General features: G+C 31.8%; 2 protein-coding genes across 2 annotated transcripts; one reads left to right on the top strand and one right to left on the bottom strand.

The window, feature by feature from the left end:
• Nucleotides 1-4,769: 4,769 nt before the first annotated feature.
• LOC136784394 (U2 snRNP-associated SURP motif-containing protein) lies at nucleotides 4,770-11,063 on the top strand. The gene is made up of 19 exons (XM_066745014.1): nucleotides 4,770-4,889; nucleotides 4,992-5,108; nucleotides 5,192-5,288; nucleotides 5,353-5,667; nucleotides 5,911-5,975; nucleotides 6,049-6,214; nucleotides 6,278-6,441; nucleotides 6,927-6,986; nucleotides 7,238-7,281; nucleotides 7,412-7,516; nucleotides 7,604-7,831; nucleotides 7,909-8,151; nucleotides 8,228-8,414; nucleotides 8,493-8,679; nucleotides 8,757-8,890; nucleotides 8,952-9,040; nucleotides 9,121-9,280; nucleotides 9,368-9,519; nucleotides 9,742-11,063. The coding sequence occupies exons 1-19, from the start codon at nucleotides 4,866-4,868 to the stop codon at nucleotides 10,022-10,024; spliced, it is 2,820 nt and encodes a 939-aa protein (XP_066601111.1). The 5' UTR covers nucleotides 4,770-4,865; the 3' UTR covers nucleotides 10,025-11,063.
• A 1,099-nt stretch (nucleotides 11,064-12,162) lies between these two features.
• LOC136784395 (ABC transporter F family member 4-like) lies at nucleotides 12,163-15,838 on the bottom strand. The gene is made up of 8 exons (XM_066745015.1): nucleotides 15,678-15,838; nucleotides 14,669-14,866; nucleotides 14,249-14,596; nucleotides 13,865-14,169; nucleotides 13,708-13,798; nucleotides 13,449-13,523; nucleotides 12,622-12,870; nucleotides 12,163-12,548 (listed from the first exon to the last, which is right to left on the bottom strand). Exons 1-8 carry the CDS (start codon nucleotides 15,727-15,729, stop codon nucleotides 12,196-12,198), a joined length of 1,671 nt encoding a protein of 556 aa, XP_066601112.1. The 5' UTR covers nucleotides 15,730-15,838; the 3' UTR covers nucleotides 12,163-12,195.
• Nucleotides 15,839-15,840: the final 2 nt, after the last annotated feature.

Here is a 15,840-nt window from a genome sequence, read left to right as displayed (position 1 = left end):
ACCTCACCCTCCTTTTATAATATTTGTTTATACTTCTTGAACTTTTACCTACAGAACATCAAGTCATATTTAAATTTTGGGCCTGCTATTATTTTGAACAGCGCAAAATGTTTATGTTCATTGCATTCATCTGTATTTATTAATAATAATTTTCCAAACTGTTTATTTTTAAGAAAAACACTTGTATTCTATCTCATTTAATATTATTTCTCTTCGTGCCTTAATAATTTCAATTGATTTGTTTGGCCCGAAACTGTCTAATGCAACTGTATATTGTCACATATGCATATTTTTATATGTATAATAAATTTCGCGATTTCTTTAAACAAAATGAAATAATATAAATGTAGCAATTACATTATACATACTACATATAGCTAACCATTAAAGAGATAAGTGAATATTCGAAGCTTTAATACTCATTAATCTGCCTTCGTCGCAGAACAGAAATAATAAATTTATATTTATAGTATAGATATTCAAATATTTCTCATTTGTTGTTTCTGAAAGCAAAATAGCAGGAGTTTTCAAAAGGTCTATGAATAAATTGATTATTTCATATTTGTTAAAAGAAATACATATCTTTTTATGTTTACGGAACGAATTAAATTAAGTACTTCTCCCTGTATAAACAGGGTGTCGCACAAAAAATGGCCATACCAAAACCGATAGATAGTTCTAGTAATTATAGCAATAAAAAAGACATAAAATTGTTTAATATTGCCAATATATTCCGAGTTACATATCAATATTTTAGGTTCAGAAGGACTCATGAATTGTTATGCACCTTGGTAAATATTAATAATATGTACAAAATTCGAACTAAAATTTATTGGTATGTAATACAAAGAGTATTGAAAATATTAACAAATTTCATAAGACATTTTTACTGCTAATTACAAGAACTATCTATTGGTTTCGGTATGGCCATTTTTCGTGAGACACCCTATATATCTTAGTGCATTTATTGCTTATTAGACTATATACAACAGCTACGAGGAGTAGTAGCTTCATTTCAACTTAAAATATGTCGTAAATATTTGTGGTAAATAATGTAAATAATAATATACATATCATTGCAGAAGACTACAAACAAACCTTAATTAAAACGTATGTATTTTGAACTCAACATATAACATATCATAACGTTTTACAAGTTTACCGTTGCAACCGAATTAAAATATTTTCTGCATTCACCATGTTTCAATGCTTATACGTGTTTATTGTTCTAAATTTTAGACACGTATTATATTAATGTTAAATTCATTTTTACACCTATTTACGAGGAAAAGACGTAACCCTGCAAACAAAATCTAATACAGTGGTATTAATCTGATATATTAAAATTTTCGTCGTGCAGTTATGTTTAGATATATATATATATATATATATATACTGTTTATTGTTAAGAAATTAATAAATGAAATAGAAAAGTGGTTCTAATTGTCCATAATATTATAATCTTTCACATCTAACGTATAAACAGTTTTTTTTAAATTAACTCACACTCGTCGTCATATAATATGGTATATATCATTCATTACTCACATAACTTCTCCTACTTTTGACATTGCTCTACTATTTTTATAGTAAACATAGCCGTCAGGATATAAAGTTGATCCAGTTTTTAACGTTCCTTTCATTTTAATAAAATTATCAACGATAATTAGATGATGATGGAAACAATACTGAACTGTAATAGCATGAGGGTGTCGTCAGATAGACTAGGTAATGCCCACAATGCACTTTAGACGTTCATCTATTATTATTATCATTTTTTTTATATCCAGATCCGGTTGATTTCAAATATTGCCAGAGTTTTAAATCATTAATATTATTTAAATGTTTTATAGATACTATGAAAATGATAAACTAATAATTTTAAATGTATGAAAATATAATTTAAATCTTTAATGACTATGAAATATATTAGATTTTTAAATATGAATTATTTACATATTTGATTGAAAATAAGATAAATTATAAGATAAATATAGATTGAGATTTTTTTAATTATAGGTAAAAATACTTATTGAGGATTAAAAAATTGAAGTATAAATATATAAAATTAATATCAAGAACTAGCAAAATTAAAAAATTTGGTACACTTTTAAGAAAATATTTCGTTTTTACTTCTAAATTTTCACATAAAGTATGTAATTTGTCCCAACCCTGAGAACATTGTATATTCTTAATTTATTCAAACAATATTGTTTTTCTGAATAAAACTAGTATATAAATGAATACAACATTATGTTGTTCTTACAAACATTTTATTATTAATTATCATTTAGAATTTTATTTAGTCAATGAGAAGCGCTATTACTGCTTTTCAAATAAATACAATTTTACTAAATATTCAGTTTGAAACATTATTTTAGCATGAATTTCTTCAGACTTTAGTTCACCATATATATATATATATATATATATATATATTATATATACAATATAAAAAACTGTATTTTAACTACTATATAATGTAAAGAAATATATATTAAGCTCGCAAAAAAGATTTTAAATTCATAGTATTAGTACATCATTATTATTTTTAAATTTTATACAAAAAATGTTAATTAGCCTGGAATAAATATAAAATAGTAGATAATTATTGCCATCTTGCAGATCAATTTTGTTATTAATTTCACTGCCCATTTTTACCTTCAGTAGTCATCTTAAAAATAAAATAAAATATTTCACATCTCCTTTTCAAAAACGAATTAAGGCTAGAAAACCACACGTTCCTTCCTGAGCAGTATCTTCATATCCACAAAGTTCTAAAATCACCATCCGATTAATACCTTCAGCTGTGGTAAGAACAGAATAGAATAGTAAAGTATTCAATGTCTTTAAAGAACTTATATACTATAAATAAACAAAAAATTACCTAAAATTATTCCACTCATGTTGCATAGTGTTTTCAAATAATGCCCATCATTTCTCTCATGGCCACCAATTTTTAATATGTAAACTGCAAAATAATGTTGATCTTTCAATCACCATATCGGAAGAGTTTGATAAAATCCTTGTTTATTATTAACAATGTAGCTTTTCAAAAACCTGTAAAAATTATAATGAATGCAAAAAAGAATATTTACTGTTATAGAAGCTATTTGCCTCTTACAGAGTTTCAAAGCTATCATATTTATAATTGGTATATGAGAAAACCTACAATATGGAACATAAAAATAAAAATATAATAAAACATAATGATATTTGTAGACATGCAACTCAATTTAACTGAGGACTGTATAACATAACAGTTAAAACTACACAGTAAAAACTACTTACAATTTGGTAAGGAATACAATATTTAGTAAGCATATACGGATGAATGAAATGTGCCATTATTAAATTATATGTTACAAATTACTCAGTCGCTTTATTTCTTGTTGAAGAAGGGAGCTGGAAAAAATTCTGTGGGATTTCTGTTCTGCGTAATCCTAAGATCCATAAAGCACTGAATATTCCATCCAACTAATATTCTAAAGTATAAAATAAACACACACAAATTACTTCCTTAAGTACACAATGGTTTCATATATTTAAATATAATTATTCTGCATGCTGTTGGGGAATTAAGGCGGTATGGTGCAGGAGTGGTATGGTGTTGAACTGCCATGATATAGGAGTGTTATGGTTTAAAACTGCTATGGTGTATGAGTCTTAAAGTGTAGGGTAATAATGGTGAAGGGCTGTTATGGTGAAATAGTCTTATGGTATAGGGGAGTTATGTTGTTGGAACATCATGGGATTGAGACGATATGGTTTGTAAATGTTATGGTATTTGAACGTTAGGTTTTTTAGACTTTAACTGTTAAAGTAAAATGACACAGTACCTTGAATTCGTAGTAATTGGTATCATGACCAAATGAATGATTCTCTTGTTAACATCACTAATTCTAATTGCAGTTTCTCCAAAAAGTGGGCTCTTATGATACATAATCTGAAAAACTTTACCATGTATCATTGGCATTTTTAATCTGCAAATAAAAACATCAGTGACCTCTAATTTCTTTTATTTCCTGCAACAAACAGATTTCATCACAAAGTATTTATTTCTTGATAAATATAAACTGAATGCTTAAAATATTTTTAATTTACTCATCTGAAAATAAAACTTGGCTTTTAGCATTTGACAGACGATCTTTCTTTCACACTAATAGCTGTTAATCATTTTATAAATAACCATTTATGTATTAATTAGGTATTATAACCTCTGTACTTGCAGCTGTCAAATCAGTTTGTATAAAACATACACGTTTTACGTATGCGTGGTCGTAAACAACGTCATAAGCGAAAAGACTTCCTCTTCTTCTGCGCATGCGCGAGTAACTTTTGCATATAGTTTAATCAACCGAAGTTCCATCCCTAGAAAGTAACTATAAAATTTTATGGCACTTTACCCTCTACCCCAAATAGTGCCTAGCATTCAGCAGACAATAGTTGAGGGAACGATGTATGTTATTGGGTATTACTCTTAGGTACTACAATTCTATCCAATAGAAGTAGAACTTTAAAAAGAATTACTCAAAAGTTCCGCAACTATTGACTCTGCTGAATATTATCGATGAGTGCTTATGAAAGTTATGAGCAGAGACATGCAGAGGTCAGAATGAGCCTGAGCCTGAATGAGCCCAATGAGCCGTCGGCCGTTGCCCGTCATGATGACTGTCATGACTCATGACGCTCAGCCGATGCGACTCATGACATGATCATCATGACCGTCATGATGAACACATGCCATGCTAAGACTTGCGCAGTAGCGCGCCAATAGGGCTAATAGCGTTTCCGTGAACGCACCTTAAATGTAAAATACCAAATCTTGGATCAATTTTTTTAGGTTATTAACCATCTCTGCTGAGATGGCGGATAAAGCTATATTAAAGGTATTTAATAGTTTCTAATTATTTTTTTATTTATTCTATCGCATTTAAGTTTATGTCATAGCTGAAATTAGTGTAATACTAATTTTGTCTTTAATTTTGCAGCAAATAGCTGAGCAAAAGCTCAAGGCTTTCTCCATAGGTACAATGGGCAAACGTCCTTTGAGTAAAAAGGAATTGGAAGAGCAGCGTAAAAAAGAACAGGAACAAGCAGCAGCTCAGGTATCAGATTAATAAGTTTTACAATTTTCCAAATTATTTAACTTTTTTACTAGAATGATATATTTGTGCTGAATGAATTTCAGGCATTTGAAGAGTTTGTGGCAACTTTCCAAGAAACCCCTAACAAAACCACAAGCAAAGTCTGGGTTAAAGCAGGAACATATGATGCTGGGAAGAGACGTAAGTTGTTTTAAATACCAATACATGCATTATGAATGTATCGTTTTTTTCATCTTTTAAATAGAGGAAGATACAAGAGAGAAGGGCAAACTTTATAAGCCCCAATCTAAGATATCAGAATTGGTTGATAGCAGATCTTCAGCAGAACAAGCTCAGGAATATGCTAGATTACTTGGCTCTAATGAACGTAAAATGGAAAGACTTGGTAAGAAGAAAAAGGAAGGAGAAAAGAAGAAAAGCAATTTAGAATTATTTAAAGAAGAGCTGAAAATGATACAAGAAGAACGTGAGGAGCGCCACAAGTATAAGGGTGTAGTAAAAACTGTGATTTCTGCTCAGTCAGAAGATCCAATGATAGCAGCCCTTAAATGCGTAGAAGGTATGAGCCAAAAACTGCAATTGTAGTATTGAATTGTTATTCTTGGGAAAATATAATTTTAATAGGAAGTACATCCATATATCCTGATCCTAGAAAGGCTAATCTACGTAACTTTATTGATGATCCTCGTCTTCTATCCCTGATGTATGAGGGTAATCCTTGGTCTTTCCTTAATCCCTTTTACATACATGTTAGTTATCTAACTAATTCTGCATGTATAGTATAATAATAAATTTTTTCCAGATGGTTCGTTTGACAATGGGGACCCAAATACAACGAATTTATACTTAGGAAACTTAAATCCAAAGGTATAAATTTAATTTAAATCTGTTTAAAGCAGAAACTATTACAAAGGTTAATACAACTATAATATTATTATAGATTACTGAACAACAGTTGATGGAGATCTTTGGAAAATTTGGTCCTTTAGCAAGTATAAAAATTATGTGGCCTAGGAGTGATGAAGAGAAAGCTAGACAGAGAAACTGTGGTTTTGTTGCATTTATGAGTCGTAAAGATGGGGAGAGGGCATTAAAAAATTTAAATGGTAAACAAATACTATGATTTTAAGTAGAATAAAGATCCTAATAACACTAAAATAAATTTTTAGGCCGTGATATCATGCAGTATGAAATGAAATTAGGCTGGGGAAAAAGTGTACCAATTCCGCCATATCCTATTTATATACCACCTGCCTTAATGGAAATAACACAACCACCACCACCCTCTGGTCTTCCTTTTAATGCTCAGCCACATCGACGGGACAGGCATAAGGTACAGCAAATAGTGGAATTGAAGAATATAACAGACATGTTCTTATCTCTTGCTTCAACCCTTATTGCCTTTCTTGCTTAGTATATTTTCTCTTTTATTATTATACTAAAATAAGCGTGATAATCTGTGGGATATACGTGTATATTAGTTACATAACGCTGAAGCATAGAGGAATATTTATATTTTTAAGAACAAAATGAAAGAATCAGTATTAACAAAAGTCTGTGCTACAAAGGTACAGCTATCAGAGAAGTTTATAAAATTATTAAAAGCAGAGTCAATGAATACTATTTTATTCATGTTTTGTTATTGGGCTTTTTTGCAAAATAAAAAAAGAGTTACTTAAAAACTGATACAAGTTATTGAAATTCACAAATACTATAAATAGAAATTAACATCTTGTAAAGTGATATAGCAAATTGTCATCGGAAATAATTATTACTTTAAAATTTTATTTTATAACAATTTTTAAAACATAATCTCAGATACCACGTATTCGCAACCTCCAGAGTGCCGATCCAGAGGAAAAGGAAAACTTTGAAAAGGTAAAATTATTCTTATTAACTATAATGCTATAGCCATAATATTATAATCTTCCTAATATAAAATTCGCGTACTTGAATATTTATTTAATATTGCGAGGTGCATACGTTCACTCCTCATTTTTAAAATTTATTTGTATTTCAAACATTATCTTGAATGCTTGCTATCCATTCTGGGGTTACACATTTTGGCATTTGGATGCAAACATTTGTCATCGACAATCACTCTTCATCTATGGTTGTGCCTACCATAGGTTTTGCAGAATGCTGTTGTCAAAGTGGTTATTCCAACAGAAAGGTATTTGTCGATTTTTGTAAAATTCTGCAATATTTGTAAGTATAGTAAAGATGCCTCCACCATTATTCAACAAGATATGTATCGACTATTCCTTAATTAAGCAAATGTTTAACGAAATTGTGCGTTATAGGAACTTAGTCATGTTAATACATAGAATGGTGGAATTTGTTATTCGAGAAGGTCCAATGTTTGAAGCTATGATTATGAACCGAGAATTAAATAATCCGATGTTTAGGTATGTACAATTGGTCTTTTCAGTTTTACAGTTACAACTTTATACAACACTAAAGGACATAATGTTTTGATGATATATTTTTTCTAGGTTTTTATTTGAGAATTATTCACCGGCCCATATTTATTATCGTTGGAAATTGTATTCCATTTTACAAGGTGACGGTCAGAAAGAATGGCATACGGAAGATTTTAGGATGTTTAAAGGAGGTAGCGTATGGAGACCACCACCGATTAATCCATGGACGCAAGGGATGCCGGAAGAATTGATAGAAATAGAAGAAAGACAAGAACCTAGAAGGGGCAGTCTTTCAAATAGGTAATATATATATTTAACTAACATGTACCGAATTTGTTAATGCACGATCATACAATTTTTATAATTTTTTTGTATAGCCAAAGAGATCGGTTAGAGGATTTACTGAGAAATATATCACCCGAGAGATTAAAAGTTGCTGATGCAATGGTATTCTGTATTGAGCATGCTGAAGCAGCAGAGGAAATTTGCGACTGTATTTTAGAATCTTTGTCCATTTTACAAACTCCTGCAAACAAAAAAATAGCAAGATTGTATCTTATATCCGATATTTTACATAATTGTGGTGTTAAAGTCACTAATGCTACTATTTATAGAAAAGCGTAAGGATCCAACCATTTTACGTATCAAAACTGCTTAAGGGAATTGTTAATCTTTCAATCTTTTGTTATCTTTTAGTTTTGAAACGAGACTCTTGGATATATTCAATGAGGTCCATCAAGCGTATAAGCAATTCGATAGTAGACTGAAAGCAGAAGGATTTAAAGTCCGTGTTATGAGAATGTTCAGAGCATGGGAAGACTGGGCAGTCTATCCGAGAGAGTTCCTTGTTAAATTGCAGAATGCTTTTCTTGGCCTCGTTATGGTGAGTAAAAAGTTCTTTTAAGGAATATATGAACTCTCGTAGATTATAAAGATGTAAATATACAATTTCAATTTGAAGGCGGATGAGCCTGAACCGGAAAATGAGGAAGACATAGACGGCGCGCCATTATCAGATGCCGATGGGGATGGGAATGAGGATTTGGATGGTGTTCCACTCGATGGAGCTGCGCTTCTGAAAGGAGCTTTGAAACTTGGACTTACACCTCAAGCAACTTCCAACTACGATGATATTGACGGGGTACCAAGTGAGTCCGATATTTATTTATAAAGATAATTAAAAATATTCTTTTACAAATCAATTATTAATGATAAAATTATTTAGTGGACGAAGATATTGATGGTGTTCCAATGGAGGATGACGATTCTTTACATATAAAGAACAAAGAAGGCAATAAGAAGCCAGCAATACCTGCTGGTTTTGTTCCTTCTAGATGGGAAACTGTAGATCCTGATCAGGTTAGCTATTTTATAGGTAATTGGTTGATCTCAATGCTTATATATTCATGTTTATTTTTAGGTCGAAGCACAAGCAATGACTACTAGTAAATGGGAAGAGTTAGGACAAAATGATGACTCGAATTCTCAAGATGCCAGTATTGATTCTAGGTAAATAAAAGAAGTGCTGTAATAATTAAATAAATTATACATCTTATGCTTAAAGAGAAAAATTATTAATATACTTGTAGTAGTAGAGATTATAATGAAGAAAGGCGCACCAGATTACGTGAAATAGAAGTGAAAACCATGCAGTATCAAGATGAATTGGAAAGCGGCAGGAGATCACTGAAATCTGGAATGTCAATTCAAGCTCAAGTGGAGCATTACAGAAAAAAGTTAATCAGGAAGGTAAGAAAGATTATATATAGGTTTATGATTTTATTAGATTTGCTAGACAATTTTATTATTTATATTAAAAATCGTTATAACTGTTAGAGTGAGCGAGAAATGAAAGAAATGAAAAATGATGATCGAGAAGATGATAGACGGAGGGATAAAAAACGTAGTACAACGCCAGAATCCCCTGCTCACTATAGAGATAGTAGAAGACGATCCGTTAGTCCCTCGTCTAAAAGCAGTAGATACAGGTAAAAAGCGACTTTCATAACAAAATTAATTTCAAATACAGTTTTTATTAAACTTTTATATATAACATGATGACAAAACTCTCCAAATCTCACTGTCAGCAATAACTTACTGATTTTACTAATACGTCTTAGGTTTAATATCATTAATAATAATAATGCTATAATTCAAATAAAGCCGAGTAATTGAAGTATTGATTAAGATTAATTAATTGATTGTTTTAGATCTCGCAGTAGATCGCCGCGTAGTAAACGCAGGTCACGATCACCGTATAAAAAGAGAGCACCTTTGACTCCTTCACCTCCTAGAATTCGACGCTCTCCATCACCCTCGTTTTCCTCATCTTCGAGAAATTCACGCAGATCACCTGGCAGTGAACGGAGCGATAGAAAGAGACGTGGCAGATCGCCATCGTTATCTCCACCACCACCGCCGCGTACTTCAAAGCACAGAGCCAGCAGTCCACTTTCGCCACCTCGGAAACATAGGCACAAACACAAGTATTAATTAAGCCTAAATCGCCATCGTTATTATATAATTGTCTACATTATGTATATTTTACAAAGCCCTTAAAATAATCGAACAGGAGATTTAATTTTCTATATATAGTTATACTGCAACTGTACATTGATCAAACGCTGTTAGATACATTCAATCCTAAATAATTCAGCATAAGATCATTTCAATTCAAAATAGATCTTCCTTGTGATTCTTTTTATACAACAATGCATTTTTTTCACTTTTAACGGGATCCATCATACTGACAATTGAGATCAAACAAATCAATTTAGTAATACAGTGTTATTGGAAAACTGAATTCAATTATTTTGCTGTAGAATTTTAGCGGCGTTTCGAATTTTTTCCTCTAGTAAAATAGTCACATTTTCGAAAAAGACATGTTTTTTAATAATCGATATAATATTTAAAAAATCGCTTATAAATTGTAAAACCTAGTGCGTTTTTGCAACAAATAAGAAATTCTAATGAATTCACCAAGGGGCTAAGAAGAATTAAATCGGATGAGAAATAATGTCATATCGCTATATTGCATTTTTCAAATGTTTACTTATTTATTTTAAAAACGGGAATAACGATACAGCCTTGTTTTCCACCCGATTTCATTTTGTTAAAATTCCTGATTATCTAAAGGATGCTCGTTTTTTCAAAATTTATTTGTTGTTTTTTCAACAATTTGATGATTTTACTAGAAAGAACATTTAACGAAGTCACTAAAATGCAATAATAAATTGAAGCTGATCTTTAGATAACACGGTATGAGTGCCGGTATTTTCGATCTATAATGTCGGTATGAGGGATCATATTAGTTATAGTTTTGTGCTTCATAATAATCTACAAAAAGCTCCACAGAAATATACCTCTAATATTTTAGAGATTAATTATAGTGTCTCGTGAATATAATTCTATGGTATTCCCGTTAGTCAATTTTTTAAACTAATACATCGGCAAGCCGATACTAAATGATTTATAATGTTAAACTATTGTATTTAATTGCTACAATTATATAAATAAAACACGGGACAAAGGATTATCTGTATATTCACTTTCACACTTACCAGCACTGAATTGTTCCTAAATTGCTTGGGCAACTATAGAATTCACCATTTCTTAGGAAAAATCAATCTTTTCAATCGTCGGAAATTCCCCTTCATTCATTTCGTTTCCATCCCTTATTGTGACAATATACAAAATTGGGTAGAGTTAAGCCACAGGAAAAAACGCAGATGTGCAATACAGGTAACATTTTATAAAACGATTTTTCTTTCAGTTAGCGAAACATGAAATCATCTATTTTTATAAATAAATGCTAGCATTTAGTAAAAGAGTTTTCTTCTCTCATTTCTCACATTATATAATTTTATAACATGTTTAAATATAAAAAAGACGAATACTACAAATTAGAACTGATTAACAAACGGTAATTTTAGCGATATTATTCATGTATACATTGGAAAAAGTAATATACGAATAATTAAAGGGACATTTGAATAAACTAATCGATAAAATCAGTATGGCTTAATTAAAAGTTAGTAAATTAGATTTGATTTTAAGTTAAGAGAGGATTAATTGGTATTAATCTCGATTTTCCTAAAAACAAGAATATATATATATATATATATATGTACATATCATTGAATTTATACGTATAAAATAGGAAGGTTTTGATAAGATAATTGACAAACCTGTGACAATTTTGTCGAAGTTTCCTCATTAATAATTGCGTCATCAAGACCAAGTGCAGTTTCATTCTTCATATCTGAATGGCTGTTTTTCTGCTTTATTCTTAATCTCTCGTTAAGATTCTGCTGACTGGTATGAATTTCAGTCTCATTATTGTCTATAAAATAATGGCTACTGGTGAAAACGTAAAGAAAAATTAGAGTAATTGAAATTTTACATGCAACGCCATTACATTTATTACCGAACACAGCATGCTATCAATAGCAGAATATATAATCGATCCTCCGTGCTCTCATATTACATACGCAACTTACTGCTACTATTTATCTTTTTTAACGAAGAAAATCATTAGTGTTTGGTGAGCTGCAATGAGTGTAAATGGATAACTATTTGTACAAGAATTATTGCATAGGACAGAGAGTGTAAAAAAATCGTAAAGATACTGATAGAGTAATACTAAAGCATTTATTTGTCATTTATTATTTACGTTTCCATCCCTTTACATCACGTTCTTTAATTTCTTTCTTCTTTTCGTCCTCCTTCCCAGAATACTCTTCTTCCTCTTCCTCGTCGTATTCTTCCTCTTCTTCAGCTTCACTGTGACTAGCTTGCGGCGTGGGTAATTTTCCGTACCTAGTTTCTAATTTAGCAACTAATTCTGTATCGTCGATATCTTCAATTTCCTCCTCTTCATCAACCTCCTCATCTTCGTACTCTTCGGTACCCGAATTTCGCTCACCCTCGGAAGTTTCCAACTCTTCTTCTTCCTCCTCGTCCTCCTCCTCTTCCTCCTCTTCCGAAGATACGGCCTTTCCTTTTACAACTTTAACGTCTTAAATAGAAAATATTTTTTTTTTATAAGAGTTATTTAATTTATAGTAAATATTATTGCAGTTCAAACTCACCGTCTCTAACATTTTTTCCCGAAGCTTGTACTTTCTGAGCAATTTTGTCAGCAGCCTCTTCTGCCAATGACTTATACTTTGATTTAAGATCCTCATAGACCTTTTTCTGCTCTTTCTTACGAGCTTCTACCTCCTTTTCCATTGGTTTGAGCACCTGTTTTATTTGTTTGATGTGGGGAGGAGGCGGAACAATCGTGTTTCTTCTTGACAAATCTGGAGTTCCATCGCTTTCATACCCATCGTCCTCGACTACAAAAGGAATATTCATTATTATATAGTACATGGAGCACTTTTTATTCGAATAAAAATACGATTAGTGCGCCACAAGACAGTGATAATAAAAAGATTTTCTTATTCGTGTGCTAAAAAATCACTTACCTTGAAGGTAAAATTATTTTTACGCATAGCTCCCAATAATTGAGTTATATTTATTTATTAGCATTAATTATATAAATATATATATACAATACCGAAGTGCAAGAATTAGTTGTTCATGCTTGTGCCAGGCACATATGTATTTACTATATTTACGTACACAATAAAGGCTCAAACTTGCGTTAGAACAACTTGATGCTAAGATGGTTTATGATAGAATTTGTGCTGCTACGAGTTGTGAATGTTAAAAGAAATCAGTGTTGAAAGAAATCGATGGGAATTCAAGTGAATAAAAAAAACTTAAAAGATTTCATGTGCGTGAAAAGTGAAAGTACACTTTTAGGGGTTGATAAGTTTCAATAGAGACAATTGTAAGCATCACTTTCAACGATTATTGTATTATGCGTGGTCAGTATAATAAACGAAGAGAGTAATAAAGTAACGAGAATTACCACTGTTCCATCGTCTAACTAGAACAATATGCGCAGCAATGACAAGCGCAACACCGACGCCAAACTTCACTGGCACTGCAAGCACCACATTTTATTCTCATTGTGATATTTCATTTTTCTCAGTGATTGTGCAATATAGTCTTATTAAACAAATAGTACAGTATAAGAGCATGGAGGACCAGTTACGGATTTACATACAATTTTTTTCCAAAGTTTTTGAAATTAAGGTTCAAATATATTAACATTAAAGTGAGCTTACCACTGGCTACTTCATCCTCTTCCTCCTCCTCCTCCACATCCGGTTCTACATCAGAGTCGCCCATATCCTCTTCGGGCTCTTCGTCATCCACCTAATTTAACAATAATTTTACAAAAAGCTGTAAACTGAAGAAAATACATTAATCTCTTTCAAATACCTCCTCTAGAGGCTCGGCGCTCTCATTGTCAATTTCACCAACGCCAGGGATTCCAATAAATTCATCCGACGCTTCCTGTTCCCTAGACTCCTCATTGGTTTCGTCACTAATATCTAACATACGTGCCGATGCTCCAAAAATTTCATCAATATTTTCATTTTTTTCTTCTTCGCTGACATTATTGATTTCTTCCAATACATCTGTATCTTCCTGCTCCGAATCATCGTTATCAAACGTGTCCTCTTCTTCTTGGTAAACTCCTTCGTCCTCTTCTTCTTCTTCTTCTTCTTCTTCGTTGGCATAATCTTTAGAGATTAAATCGCTAGATTAAAAGATTTATCATTGAAAATATTACAATATTTTAGAATCATAAAAATGAAGAACCTTGAGTATCATATCGTGAATACGATTTTTCATATGCTTCTTGTTCTTCCTCGGCTTCCTCTTGATCTACATCCTGTCCTTCTTCTTCTTCCTCATCTTCCTCTTCATCCTCGCTCCCTATTCCTTCATCCTCTTCTTCTTCCTTTTCTTTACTGTCTACTTCTTCTTCTTCTTCTTCCTCTTCCTCTTCCTCTTCTCCAGTATGCTCATCCTCCTCCTCTTCGCCGTGCTCCTCCTCTACGCCCTCGTCAGTTTCTCCCTCATCGTGATCGTCGTGCGACGAAGGAGAATCTTCCACCCAACCATCGAAAATTGTTGCCCACTGTGATGATTCTATCGGAGTCCCGACTAAAGAGACAATTAAAATTTCTACGTACCATCATTAAAAGGACTGATGCGATTTTAAGTAAAATCTCTCACCATCAGTGGTTCCTCTATGCTCGAAAATTATCAGTCCTATTAAACCAACTAGAACTGCTAAAAGACAGAAAAATATAATACGAGCGCACCAATGACCACCTGTACTACTTTCTTTGTATATATGAATTGTAGTGTTTTCTAGTACAGTTTCGGATGGATTGAACAAAGTAGGCGGAGGTGTTCCTAGGTCGTCTTCCTCTGAAATTAATTAAGCAATAAATTACGAAATAAAGGAGACGTCGTATAAAGATTTGAAAAATAAGTTATTTTGTTAAAGGTGAAAATGGACAGCTAATAATATATAATTTTATTTCAGACGCTATTAATATATGGTTTTTAAAAAATCATCAAAATCGTAAGCGAACAATGAGCAATGCTTTCAGAGTGGATCATATAAGTAAATCTATTTTTACAGACCAAGGAGCTAGGCTGGCCTAGCGTCTAAAATCCACGATTTCTAGCATTGCCAAATTGTCACTTGAATTCATAAAATACGAAATTGTTCATCAATGTCATTTCCCAATAAATTACCAATTTTGCGCGTAAATAGTTATACGACCGAAGGAGACGAGTTTCTATAATAATAGACGAAAATATGACAGGCGACCAATATATGGAAATACTTTTTTTATCAACTCAAAGAAATTATGAACACCTATATATAAAAATAATATTTCTAAAACAGCTCGCGCAATAGTTTGAGAAAACAATTGTTTTCGTTGAATTCGCGTAATTCCTTACGAAGAAGCAAGAAGATGAATAAATATATGAGATTTAGGAAAAATAATAACTTTTGATTGTTTTTGTGCCATGGCAATGATTAATCGAGATGAACGCTATTTAATAATGAATGATCTAATGAGGTAAGGAATGGAGTAAAGATGGCTTGGTACGATGATGCGCATTTTGGTAGATAAAAATAAAGAAAACATATGATACTATAAATATCTTTGGTACGAGGGAGATCGAGGCAGAAAAATCGAAAGGCAATTAGTAAGTGGCATTTTACCTTTTCTACGTTTTCTATCCTTCCTTTTTCTTGGCTGCCCATCCGCGGACATATCTTATCACGGAAAATCACTTATAGCACCACGAACAGTCGCTTATTACTAACAACTTTAGCATTCAAATCTTGAATACGCGCGGCACCGCTCGACAAAAATTTAATTTTG

Source organism: Prorops nasuta, unplaced genomic scaffold (assembly GCF_024137725.1).
Source record: "Prorops nasuta isolate Cenicafe-Biocafe unplaced genomic scaffold, Cenicafe_Pnas_1.2 PNAS00053, whole genome shotgun sequence".
Classification (NCBI taxonomy): Eukaryota; Metazoa; Arthropoda; class Insecta; order Hymenoptera; family Bethylidae; genus Prorops; species Prorops nasuta.
This window is presented reverse-complemented; position numbering and strand designations above follow the sequence as displayed.

Excerpts from the sequence above, each read along its gene's own strand:
- LOC136784394 (XM_066745014.1), top strand. The coding sequence starts at position 4,866 with ATGGCGGATAAAGCTATATTAAAG. Across the intron at positions 5,976-6,048 it reads TAGGAAACTTAAATCCAAAG|ATTACTGAACAACAGTTGAT; the intron begins GTATAAATTTAA and ends ATATTATTATAG. Across the intron at positions 6,442-6,926 it reads ATCGACGGGACAGGCATAAG|ATACCACGTATTCGCAACCT; the intron begins GTACAGCAAATA and ends ACATAATCTCAG.
- LOC136784395 (XM_066745015.1), bottom strand. The coding sequence starts at position 15,729 with ATGTCCGCGGATGGGCAGCCAAGAAAAAGGAAGGATAGAAAACGTAGA. Across the intron at positions 14,597-14,668 it reads GCATAGAGGAACCACTGATG|TCGGGACTCCGATAGAATCA; the intron begins GTGAGAGATTTT and ends TTGTCTCTTTAG. Across the intron at positions 12,871-13,448 it reads AGTTAGACGATGGAACAGTG|TCGAGGACGATGGGTATGAA; the intron begins GTAATTCTCGTT and ends TTCCTTTTGTAG.